Source organism: Canis aureus, chromosome 27 (genome assembly GCF_053574225.1).
Source record: "Canis aureus isolate CA01 chromosome 27, VMU_Caureus_v.1.0, whole genome shotgun sequence".
Taxonomy (NCBI): Eukaryota; Metazoa; Chordata; class Mammalia; order Carnivora; family Canidae; genus Canis; species Canis aureus.
In genome coordinates, this window is record NC_135637.1 from 12,545,412 (window position 1) to 12,558,172 (window position 12,761).

At 48.2% G+C, this 12,761-nt stretch overlaps 1 protein-coding gene across 20 annotated transcripts in view; it reads left to right on the plus strand.

Annotated features, from left to right (window-relative positions):
* Positions 1-12,761, plus strand: part of CUX2 (cut like homeobox 2) — a 283,562-nt gene that overhangs the window by 265,803 nt on the left and 4,998 nt on the right. For all 20 annotated transcript variants that reach the window (XM_077875622.1, XM_077875640.1, XM_077875623.1 and 17 more), the window contains 4 exons: positions 401-560; positions 7,587-7,856; positions 9,000-9,188; positions 10,378-10,651. In XM_077875622.1, the coding sequence (XP_077731748.1) occupies positions 401-560; positions 7,587-7,856; positions 9,000-9,188; positions 10,378-10,651 (893 nt within the window). The remainder of the gene's footprint in view (positions 1-400; positions 561-7,586; positions 7,857-8,999; positions 9,189-10,377; positions 10,652-12,761) is intronic.

Here is a 12,761-nt window from a genome sequence, read left to right on the forward strand (position 1 = left end):
CCCAGCCAGTGGTGCCCTGCAGTTCCAGTGATTAAGTAGTTTTTAACAGCAACTCTACCCATAGCATAGGAGCAGGCAAAGGGTTGGGTGAGCTGAGGATAAGAGTGACCTAAGTGAAAGACACAGGAAGACTTCCTGGAGGAGGGGGCACTTGAGGGGTCTTAAAGTCAGGAAGGATTCTTACATGTAGGGATATCTGGAAGGGTACTGCCGATGGTGGGGGCATAACACAGGCACACAGCAGGCACCTGGGAAATGAAAAAACAAATCAAGGCAGCCCTGGTCTCCCAGAGAATCAGAGTGAACAGTGGTCCCGAAGGGTCTTGTGGAGAGGGAGGGAAGGGATGGCCAGTGTCCCAGGAGCCTACCTCCCTACCCTTCCTGCTCCGCCCATCCCCAGGTGCTGGGCCTGTCACAGGGCAGTGTGAGCGACATGCTGTCCCGGCCGAAGCCATGGAGCAAGCTGACGCAGAAGGGGCGAGAGCCCTTCATCCGCATGCAGCTGTGGCTCTCAGACCAGCTCGGCCAGGCCATCAGCCAGCAGCCCAGCGCCTCCCAGGGTGAGTGTGGTTGGGGCCCTCTGGTGCTGCCAGCCCCCAGAACTGCCGTTCCCAGCTGCCGTTATTTCTCTCTGGAAGACTGCAGTGTGCTCCTAGATGGTCTCCCTGCCCCACCTTTCATCCTTCAACTAGCAGGATGCCCTCTGTTGGTGGTTTTAACCTCTAGATGGTGCCAGAGTGCCTAGAGCAAGTGGAGAAAATACTCTGCAAGCGGAGCCACACCCTCTGATCCCCTCACCTCTCCTCACCGGAATCCCTGATTGATCTCTTCTTCCCAGCGATCCGGCTCCAGGCAGCCTCAGAATCCTTGGCCCAGAGATCTGGGCCGTTATCCATCCATTAACGATGCACAGGCAGGATGGGGTCAGAACCTTGCCTGAGTGAGGAAACTGAGGCTCAGAGAGTTGTCCAGAGTCACAGAACAAAGGTGGACAGATAGAGTCAGGGGAGGGACTCTAGGAAGCCCAAGTTCCCCCCACCCCCGCCCAACAAAGACCAGTGGGCAGGTCAGTCGGATTCTGGGTGAAGTGCAGGTATCAAGAATACTGCCAGAAACATAATGCCAGACAACAAAAGCATCCCGGGTGACGGTGTCTATTTTAGAAGTTCATGCCCATAAGACAAGGCAGCACATTGTTGTAGCACTGGCTACAGGCCTGAGCATTAAAATGTCAAAAAGAGAGGCACTCAGCTCAATTGGTAGAGCGTGAGACTGTTGATCTCAGGGTCATGAGCTCAAGCCCCATGTTGGGCATTGAGCTTATTTGAAAAAAAAAAAAGTCAAAAAAAAAAAAAAAAAGGTCAAAAAGAGCCACCACTCACCGCCCTGGAAAGAGGGGGGTTCCCTGGGGAAAGGGACCAGGAAGAGACTGGGAGGGGACAACTCTGCCTGTCTCTATCTTTGTCTTTAAAACAAACAGAGATTTGAAGCAAATAAGGGACTGTTAACATCTATTAAAGGCATGGACCTGAGGAAGGGAAGGATAATTTGTGTTTCCTTTTCAGTATATTTCTATACTGTGTAATATTTTATAATTAAAAATTTTAATTGAGAAACTCTTCTCCATCAGGCTGTTGTAAAGACTAATGTAACCATTCTAATGACAGCTGCCATTTGTCACAGACAAGGCTGAGTGAGCACTTGCAGTATCTTCCTCTTTAATCCTCACATCAATCTTGACTGGAAGGACTCTGTCATTCCCACTTCACAGAAGAAATCAAGAGTCTGAGAAGTGCAGTGATTTGCCCAAGGTCACCTGCCAGTTAGTGGCAGAGCCAGGATTAGAACGCAAGGTTTTTAGCCATTAGGGCTCAGAGGAGTGCCCACCCCAGAGCCCGTACCTGTGAAAGAGTTCCCATCCTGTGTTGTATCATATTGTAATTAATTCTTTTACGGTGGTAAAATTTACACTACATAAAATTTACCATTTGAACCACTTTTAAAGTGTACAATTCAGTGGCATTTAATACATTCACAACTTTTTTCTTTTTAAGATTTTATTTATTTATTCATGAGAGACACAGAGAGAGACAGAGACATAGGCAGAGGGAGAAGCAGGCTCCCTGCTCGGATCCCAGTATGGAACTCCATCCCAAGATCCCTGGATCACGGCCTGAGGCAAAGGCAGACGCTCAACCACTGAGCCATCCAGGTGCCCCAGTATATTCACAACTTTGTGCAACCCCCACCTCTCTCCAGTTCCAGAACATTCTCATCACCCCAAAAGGAACCTGTATTCATTAATCAGTCCTGCCCACTCCCCACCCTTGCCCTGCCCCAGGCCCTGTGACCACCAACCTGCTACCTGTCTGTATGGATTTGCCTCTTCTGAACATTTTCTATCAATGGAATCCTACAATATGTGGCCTTTTGTGTCTGGCTTCTTTCACTGAGCATCATGTTTGCAAGTCTCATCCATGTTGTAGCTCATGTCTCAGTATTTCATTCCTTTTTGTGGCCAAATAATATTTCCTTGTGTGGATAGACCACCTTTTGGCTATTCTGGATAATGCTGCAGTGAACACTCATACGTGTTTCCGAACACCTGTTTTTTATTCCTTTGATATATACCTCAGGGTAGAATTGCTGGGTGAGATGATAATTATATGTTTAACTTACTAAGGAACTTCCAAACTGTTTTCCATAGTGACTGCACCATTCTACATCCTGGGCAGTAAGAGGGGGAGGGATTCCTATTTCTTTACATCCTCCCCAACACCTGCTATTCTCCGCCATTGACCGTCCCCATCCCAGTAGGTGTGAATTGGCATCTCCTTGCAGTTCTGATTTGCATTTCCCCAGTGTCCAGTTGTTTGGATTTTTTACAGTGTCTTTGTTGTGTAGGGATAGAGTTAGGCAAAAACCATCAAGAGTAGTGTACCTGGTGGAAGAAACAGCACAAGCAAAGGCTAGGAGGAAGGATCCTTCACAGATTAGGAAGGGAATGAGGTCCAGTGAACATGGACACCTTGTTCCCTGCCCCCCGCCCCCGGCCTCCCTGCAGACCAGGAGGCCAGGGCCAATGTTCATAGAGGCAGAGATGTGCGCAGTGGCTGCTGGCTTGAGTGGAGGTTGGCTGATCCAACCAAGACCCCCACAGCCACCATGTGTCCTCAGCCTAGCAGGAGAGGGATCCATTGCCCAAAGGTCCCACATAGTGTGGCCGTGGGATTGAGTATGGACCTGTTCCAGCCCCCGTTTTGTCCATGGCCTGGGGGATTGGGGATGAGCTGGATGCCAGGGGAGACTTCCAAAGCGTGGCCTCCCGCCCACCAGCTGCCTGCCATCAGGGGATGGTTCAAATAACCGACTCTTCAGCACTGCCCCCAGTAGTCACATGGGTACTGCAGCCACTTGTGTCTGAGGCTCTATCCTCAGAATTTTCTGGCTCCCCCCACGTGGTCTCTGACTTCCCCCGAGTCTCCCCCACCATCGTCACTGTCTTTTCTCTCTCCCTCCCTTGTCTTTCTGGCTGCCTTTCTTACTGGTCTGTCCCATTCCCTCTCCCCCCATCTCCCTTTTTCCCTGCCCCTCTCTCCCACTCTGTGCCTGGCTCTACTCTGTGTTCCTCTGTCATTCCATCTCTCTCCTTCCATGTCTCCCTTGCTGTCTCCGTCATGACTAGCTGTTCTTTTTACCCAGGACATGGGACTTTCTAAGCTACAACCAGCAGAGTCCTGGGCAGACAGACCAGTTTGTTGCCCTGCTCCCCGCTCTGCCCCAACAATATCCCTGCCCCATGCCCTTGCTCAAGCCCCAGCCAACCTGACTATTCATGTCCAACCTCCTTTATAATTAGAGTACTCCTCCTGATAGAGTTAATTTGTGAATCTTCCAATAGTTTTGTCAGAAGTGGTCCTTGGAGGACGCCCGGGTGGCTCAGAGGTTGAGCGTCTGCCTTCGGCTCAGGGCCTGATCTGGGATCTGGGATTGAGTCCCGCATCAGGCTCCTTGCAGGGAGCCTGCTTCTCCCTCTGCCTGTGTCTCTGCCTCTCTCTCTCTCTCTCTCTCTGTGTGTGTGTGTGTTTCATGAATAAATAAAATCTTTAAAAAAAAAAAGAAAAAGAAGTGGTCCTCAAAGTCTGAGTTGTCAGAAAAGGCCAGCGTCTGCCTAGAGGCTTCTGATTTCAGAGTCATCTTCTAGGTTTTCCCTCCATCTCCTCATCCTGCTCGCTCTCTATTTGGAAATCTGGCCCTAGGAAGGAGATGCTCCTCTTCCGTGCCAGTGATGGATGGACTCTCAAAACAGTCTCTTGCATTCCCAGGCTGGCCCTTCCCCACCAGCATTGTGTGTCTGTTGGTGACAGTGATGGGGAGACGTGTCAGCTCCAGCATCACATGGATGCCACTTGGATAACCAGGATCAGCCCAGTTTAGGGGCAACGAGGAATAGCAGTGACTTCATGCCAGATGTGGGCTGCCAGCCCCACAGCGCCATGATACCACTGCTCAGAACTTTAAGGCTTCACTTTGCACCTTGCAAAGGTACACAGTGGTCCTGACCAAAATTTATTCACTCAACAGTCTTCTGCCCAGCACCTCCTTCCTCTCCAAGCTCTAGAACCCACCTATGACGAATGTGTTGTCCCGGCCTTGCAGGGGCTTGTGGTGGATGAGAGGACAATGTCAGATATAAGCAGACCTCAGCTTGCCACTAGTCCCTGTGACACCTTGGACACACTGCCTAACAGCTCTGAGCCTCAGTTTCCTCCTCTATAAAATGGGATGACATGGTAGCTACCTCCTAGAAATGTTGTGAAGGTCACTTGAGATCACATAACACTATGCTGGGCATGTAATAAGTACACAATAAAAGGAAGCTTTATTAATTATTATCATCATTATCATTGTCATCATCTAGTAAGGGTGAGATCTGACATAAGAGAGAAATGATAATGAAGTGTAACAGTGTAGTCAGGGTGCTGTTACACCTTAAAGCTGCATCTCTGGGAAGGGACATTTGGGACTAGGTCTCAAAGGATGCATAAGGAGTTCAGGGTTAGGGAGAAGGCCTTCAGGATGGCAAAGGCATAGGGGCTTAGAAAAGCCATGGAGGGTTTTTTTGGGGGGTGGGGGGTTGGTGATTAGAGCTGTCAAAGTAGCTCCAAGTCTGTGGGGTTGACTCTTACAAGAGAGTCCAGAGCCTTAAACACTGGGACAGGAGGGCACATTTTTTGTGCAAGAGTCAATAGGAAGCCATTTAAGGTTCTGGAGCACCCATCCAGAGCAGAGGCTCAGGATGTCCTTTCTGGAATCAAAGCCACAGAAGATGGTTGTGGGGCTCTTTTCACTTCCTAGCCATCATACATACATCATATTTTTATACTTAAATTTCCAGCAGGCAGCAGCCAAACGTCTTAAAGAAGAGGTATTGTTTCTAATTTGCTGGAAGGTACCTTGCAGACCAGCACTGGGATTCCTCAGTCCTCTACCATGATCGCACCTCCTGGCATAGTGGAGAGGCTTAGTTCATGCTGGAAACCCCAGTGGGTGGCTGACTCCTCAGGAGGTGACCTGCTTTATCTCATGGAGTCCTCTTGATAGCACCGAAGAGGGTTGGTGCAGGCATGGTGCTACAAGCTCTGTGGCCCCATTTAACAGATTCAGGGACTAGGGGTTTGGCGAGGTCATCCTACCCAACAGGTCTTCCAAATGGCTCTTTTTTTTTTTTTTTAGATTTTATTTATTTATTCATGAGAGACACACGGAGGGAGAGAGAGAGGCACAGACACAGGCAGAAGCAGGCTCCATGCAGGGAGCTGGACGCGGGACTTGATCCCAGGCCTCCAGGAACACACCCTGGGCTGAAGGTGGCGCTAAATCGCTGAGCCACCTGGGCTGCCCCCAAATGGCTTTTGACAAAGGAAAACTGTGGCTTATAAACTCACTTTTTTAAATATGCCAGTGCAGGGATCCCTGGGTGGCATAGCTGTTTAGTGCCTGCCTTTGGCCCAGGGCGCGATCCTAAATCCCACATCGGGCTCCCGGTGCATGGAGCCTGCTTCTCCCTCTGCCTGTGTCTCTGCCTCTCTCTCTCTCTCTCTCTGTGACTATCATAAGTAAATAAAAATTAAAAAATAATAATAATAAAAATAAATAAATAAATAAATATGCCAGTGTAGAATGGATATATTTTTCTTTTTACAGCTTTATTGAGATACATTTGACACACTAACGTCATGTAAGTTTAGAGCATACAATGTGAGGATTTGATATGCTTATATACTGCAAAATGTTTACCACAACAAGACTGATTAACACATCCTTCACCTCACATAATTACCATTTTGTTCTTTTGGGAATAGTAAAGTTCTATGCTCATATGCAAGTGTCAAGTTTATAATGGCGAATTGTTCACCATAGTCATGCTGTACATTAGATCCCCAGAACTTCTCTTATGTGGACATCTTTTCATTATATTATTTTTAATTGCTTTGGGGAATCACCATATTTCATTTAATCTCTGGTGGTCAAGTTTATAGAGGGTTTCTAAATTATTTTTTGTAACTTTTCATTTTTTGAAGCAATTCTAACTAATTAAAGAGTTGAAATGATAGAACAGGACTCCCTGTACTCCACACACAGACTCACCAATTGCTGATTTTGTCACATTTGTGCTCTTTCTCTCTTGACCATTTGAGATGTTAGTTGACAACATCATATCCCTTTACCCTAATACTTCAACAAGTATTTTCCAAGAATGAGAAAGCTGACAATGATACAATATCATTGATGTAGCCTACTATCTATATTCAAGTTTCTTTGGTTATCTGAATAATATTCTTTGTATAATTTTTTTTCAAGTAAACTCTGTGCCCGACGTGGGTCTTGAACTCACGACCCCAAGATCAAGACTCGCATGCTTCACAAACAGAGCCAGCCAGGTGCCCCATCCTTTATAAAATTCTGTTTCTCCCTGTCCAGGATCAGATTCAGGAACCCTTGTGTTTCATTGTCATGTCTCTTTAGTCTCCCAATTTGAACATTCTTCTGCCTCTCTGTTTTCCAATTTTGACATTTTTAAAGCCCAGAAGCCAGTTATACTACCAACTGTCTCAATTTGGCTTTGTCTGATGTTTCTGTGTGATTAGGTTCAAACAATGCACTTTGGGCAGGAGTATCACAGAAGTGATGCTGTGTCCTTCTCAGTACATTGCATCAGGAGGCACCAGTTGTTGATTTGTCCTTTAATTGGTGATGTTAACTTTGATCATTTGGTTAAGGTAATATCTGCTAAGTAGCTATACTGTAGTGTTAATATTTTTTCCTTTGTAATTAGTAAGTACCTTATTGTAATTAATAGGTATCTTATAGGGGGATACTTTGAGACCATGTAAATACCCTACTCTTCATCAAACTTTCATCTGCTAGTTTTTGCATCTGGGATGGTCCCTGCCTAAGATATTCCTATGGTGGTTGCAAAATGGGCTGTTGCCCACACGTGGCTCTAACAAACAAGAGCCCTAACCATGTGTGTCTGTTCCAAATGGCAGTAACTGCCTTGTCTGTCTCTCTGTGGCCCACAGCCAGTCCCACGGAACCGAGGTCATCGCCGTCCCCACCCCCTAGCCCCACAGAGCCGGAGAGGAGCTCCCAGGAGCCCTTGATCCTGGCACTGGAAGGCAGCAAGGAAAACCAGCAGCCAGAGGGACGCTCCAGCTCCTCGCTTGGGGGGAAGATGTACTCGGGCAGCCAGACCACAGGGGGCATCCAGGAGATTGTGGCCATGTCCCCCGAGCTGGACACATACTCCATCACCAAGAGAGTCAAAGAGGTCCTCACGGACAACAACCTAGGTACAGGATGGCGGGAATCAGGGATGCTGCCTCCCACCCTGGTTGGCTCTTCCTTGCCTTGAGCAGAGTGCCCACTGTGAGATCCCGGGGCCCAGGGTCCAGCCTGCAGGGGCATCCAGGACCCTCTAGAAGGCATCCAGTTTGGACCTGGGTCCCTAGAATAGGACAAATGGGGTGAGTGTAGGTCTGATATGACCTGAAGTCCTCAGCCCACAGTGACAATGAGACTCTAGCACAATCCTGACCCAGTGCTGAGCCCCCTCCCCTCTGGGGACACAGGAGAAACCTGTTCTAGAACTCTTTCACTCTGTGGGTCACAGACTTCTCTGAGTCTCCATTGCCAGTCAAGCCCCTCTCCCAAAGGGATGCACACAAACCCCAAATTCTTCACTGCAGTTTCTGTTCTAAAAATAAGACATGTTCATTATTTTAAAATACCAAATAGTACAGAAAAGCTAAAAAGTAGAATTCCACCAAGCTCCCATCACACTTCACAGGTTTTATATATCTTTGATACTTTCTGAAAACACAAGAATATATGTATACCTGATTTCTTAATTTTTTCCTATGTAGATGAATTTACATGTCCTATAATTTGCTTTAAAAATGATTAGACCACCTGCAGTCTTTTTCCCTGTGGCAAAGTGTTTCAGGCCAAGGATGCCCCACATTTTTTTACCCAATTGATGGACATCTTGCTATTTCCAATTTCCTACTGCCTCCAAAACTGTCGGTATGCATCTTTGTGCCTTTGAGCAAATGCAAGTGGAAAATAAATCCCAGGCAGGAGAATTGCTGGATCAGAGGGATATGCACACCTAAATCTTGGTAGAATTTGTCAAATCACTCTCTAATGAGATGATACTAATTTGTACACATGAAGTTTTCAGACATGCTCAGGGATCTTCTCGGAGTGATGGAAACCTTAATTATGAAAGCATTTTTGTTGATAGCTGTGGCATCACCTAACTCCAACCTCCTATTTTGCAGAAAGGTCCCCTCCAGGTTCATGCTGGGTGTGGGTTCTCCCATGTGTATGGTCCTTCCCCCAGAGTGGAAACGGCCTGCGTTCTCCTCTTTTTTGTCTCTCCTGGGTACACTCTGCCCAGCCTGAGGTAACAGGTTGCCCTCCCCTGTCCCTAGGGCAGCGGCTGTTTGGGGAGAGCATCCTGGGGCTGACACAGGGCTCCGTGTCTGACCTGCTGTCCCGCCCCAAACCCTGGCACAAGCTGAGCCTGAAGGGACGGGAGCCCTTCGTACGCATGCAGCTGTGGCTCAATGACCCCCATAATGTGGAGAAGCTGAGGGACATGAAGAAGCTGGAGAAGAAAGGTGAGCGCTGGGGATTCTGGGGGTGGCTTCAGGTTTTTCCATTGGAACCATATCTAGTTGCAACCCAAATAAAGCCAGGTCTCAGTAATCCCATCTCAGGCAGCTGTGGGGCTGCCAGAAAACAGCAATCCCCCAGAATATAATTGAAAGCAACTAAAACATTTACAGTTCCTCCCATGAAGACCACAGTACCCCACCTCTCAGCCTCCTTCCATACACCCGTAGCGGCTTCAAAATCTTTTTGCCCATCCCAACTGTGTATTCCCCAGAAGGTGTGTTGTGTCTCTCTCTCTTTCTCTCTCTCTCTCTCTCTCTCTCTCTCTCATCCCCCTTTGCCTGTTACCCAGATTCTACACAATGAAGCACAAAAGTGGCCCAGCAAACAGGAATCCTCTCTCCTGGGAGTGGGCAAGGAGATTGCGGATACTTCCCTCATCCAGTATTATAGCCCTGAAAACATGAGCAGGCATGGAGCACCTGCTGTGTGCTCAAGCCTGTGCTGTGCTGAAGGGATTTTAAAAAGCTCAGGGTTGGGAGAGGAGATACAAGGAACTGAGAAACTGTCACCCAGGGCACCAAGGCAGTTTCCAGTGGGGGCCCAGGGCCAAGCCAGGCCGAGAAGGGCACAGGAGCTGTTGGCAGCAGTTCTCTGCAGTTGAGAACTTGGCCCACCACTCCCTGGCTCTGTAACCTTGGGCAAGTTTACTCCCTCAATGCTTCATTCTCCTTCATCTGAAGAATCTCAGGGCATTGCTGAGAGGATTAAATTACAGCCTCCATTCTGAAAATGGGCTTCTTTTCCCCACATTTTGGTGGTTTGGGGTTGAGATGCATATCATGCAGTTACAGGAATCGTTTAATGTCCCTCGCCTGCAAGACTGTAGTGAACTTCAGCGACACTTGTGTCAACCAAGACAACACTGAATAGCACCCGATGCTGGGCACTTCCTGTGTGTGAGGGTCCAGCTAAGCTGTCTGCATGCTTAACATCTGGGTGCTAACGCCGGGAATTCAGAGGCAGGTGTGGGCAGACGGGCATCTCAGTGGAGGGTTTGGGAGGATGTGGAAGCAGATCAAGGAGGGAGAAAAGAATGAGACTTTGAGGCTAGCAGCGGGTCCCCCGGAGCCACCCCTAGGGGATGGGTCTCTGCTCGGCCCCACTCAGTGCTTCCTCCCCAACCCTCCCCAGCCTACCTCAAGCGTAGGTACGGCCTCATCAGCACCGGCTCCGACAGCGAGTCTCCCGCCACCCGCTCTGAGTGCCCCAGCCCCTGCCTGCAGCCCCAGGACCTGAGCCTCCTACAAATCAAGAAGCCCCGAGTGGTGCTGGCGCCTGAGGAGAAGGAGGCGCTCAAGAAGGCATACCAGCTGGAGCCCTACCCCTCCCAGCAGACCATTGAGCTCCTCTCCTTCCAGCTCAACCTGAAGACCAACACCGTCATCAACTGGTTCCACAACTACAGGTGCGTTCGGGGCCGTGTCCACGGGGAGGGAGTTGGGTCCCCACCACAGGGCCTCTGGGAGGGAGGTGAGGAGACCTATTGCCTAGGTGTTTAGATTCAGAATCCAGGCAAACCTGGGTATAAACCCAGCTCCACTATTCCCAGCTGTGAGCACCTGAGCACATCACCTCACCGCCCTGAGTCTTAGTCTTCTGACCTATCAAATGGGACCCATAGTGGGATCTGCTTCCTAGAGTTGTCCTGAGGATTCAATGGGCCACCATATTTACATAACATACTGGCATGGAGTAGGTGATGATATTGTTGTCACTATCTTAATTATTCACCCAGTTTGTATCCAAGGAATGGCATTTGGGACTCTTGGCCTCTCCCACTTCCAAGGCCAAAAGAAATCCCTCTAGCAGCCCCTGGAGGAGTGGGTGATTCCTATTTCTGTGGCTGCCTCCCACTCACCAGTCCCTAGTCTTGGGGCCATTGGCCTGCAGTGGCTGGACTTCCTGGGAGTCCAGTCTCGGAGCTGGCTGGAGTTGTTGACTGGTTTCAGCAGTGCCCAAGGAGATTGCAGAGAGGCTCCCTGGGTTCAGTTGAGAGCCCTGTGGAGAAGGCTTGATGGGATTCCCGGAACCATCTCTGAGCCTCCCCTCTGCTCCTCCCCACTAAACATCCTGAGCAGGAAAGGTCACTGGTGTCCATGTGGTGCCAGAGAGAGTCTGTCCACATGTCCCAGGGACAGAAAGATCTCTTGCACCCCAAGGGAGCCTGGAAAAGTGGAACATTTGGAACCTCCTCTCTACACAGCCCAGGCATAGGCACCCCAAAGACCTGAGTTCAGTCCCACCTTGGCTGTGTGTTCTTGGGCAAGTCACTATACTTCTCTGAGTCTCATCCCTATTTTATAGATAGACCGATAAGGAATCTTTTTTTTTTTTAAGATTGTATTCATCTATTTTTGAGAGACACAGAGAGGGAGATAGAGACATAAATAGAGAGAGAAGCAGGTTCCCTGCAGGGAACCTGAGCTGAGCCAAAGGCAGACACTCAACCCCTGAGCCACTCAGGCATCCCGGCAGATAAGGGATCTAATACTTAGCCCACAATGCTGAATCAGGGATCAGAAGAAAAGACTTAAGGCATAAATATATTGTTAAATATTGCTTATGCTCTGGCTCAGACTCAGGGCCTTCCAAACAGCAACTTACATAGGTCCTCAAATCCTCACATCCTCCTTCCTCTCCTGGGGGATGTAGAGATGTCCTCTCCCTTCCTGTCCTCCACAGGAACTGAGCACTCCATTTTTATCCAACATGTTCATTCAACAAATAGTTATGTATGCACAATGATCCAAGATCTGGAGATAACAAGGGTTTAAACCCATCATCCTTGCCCTTAGAGAGCTTAAAACTATGAACCAGATCATTTGACTACAACATAATTGTTATAAAACAATTGGGGAAGAAGGGCTAGGGAAAAGCGAATTCTGTCCAGGGAAGACTTTACAGAAGAGGTGGCATTTGAGCGGGGTTCTGAAGGATAACTAGGAATTTGCACCGAGGAGCAGAGAGAATTCGACTCCCAAAAGAAAGAAACTGGTTTCAAAGAGTTATAGAAGAATATATTATTTCATTTGGTAAATGTTTATTGAAGATCTACTCTGTACCATGCACAGAAGACAATAGGACAAAGTACTTGCCCTTAACATCTCTTACAGACCTGCAGGGAAGGTCACTATTAAGTGAGCGCTCATATTAATGTATCATTACAAATTGCAGTGAACTCTGGGAAAGGGGAACAACAGGATGTTTTAAGAATAAGTTACCAGGGAGAAGCGCCTGGGTGGCTCAGTTGGTTAGGCGTCCAACTCTTGGTTTCAGCTCAGGTCATGATCTCAGGATTGCGGGATCGAGCCCCATGTCAGGCCAGGTTCTGTGCTCAAAGTAGAGTCTGATGGATATTGTCTTATCTGCTCCTCCCCCCGCTTGCTCGCTCTCTCTCTCTCTCTGTCTCAAATAAATAAATAAAATCTTTAAAAATATATAAATAAATAAATAAATTACCAGCAAGACCCTGCTATAGATTCAGGAGTCAAGAATTTTTTTAAAAAAGACTAATT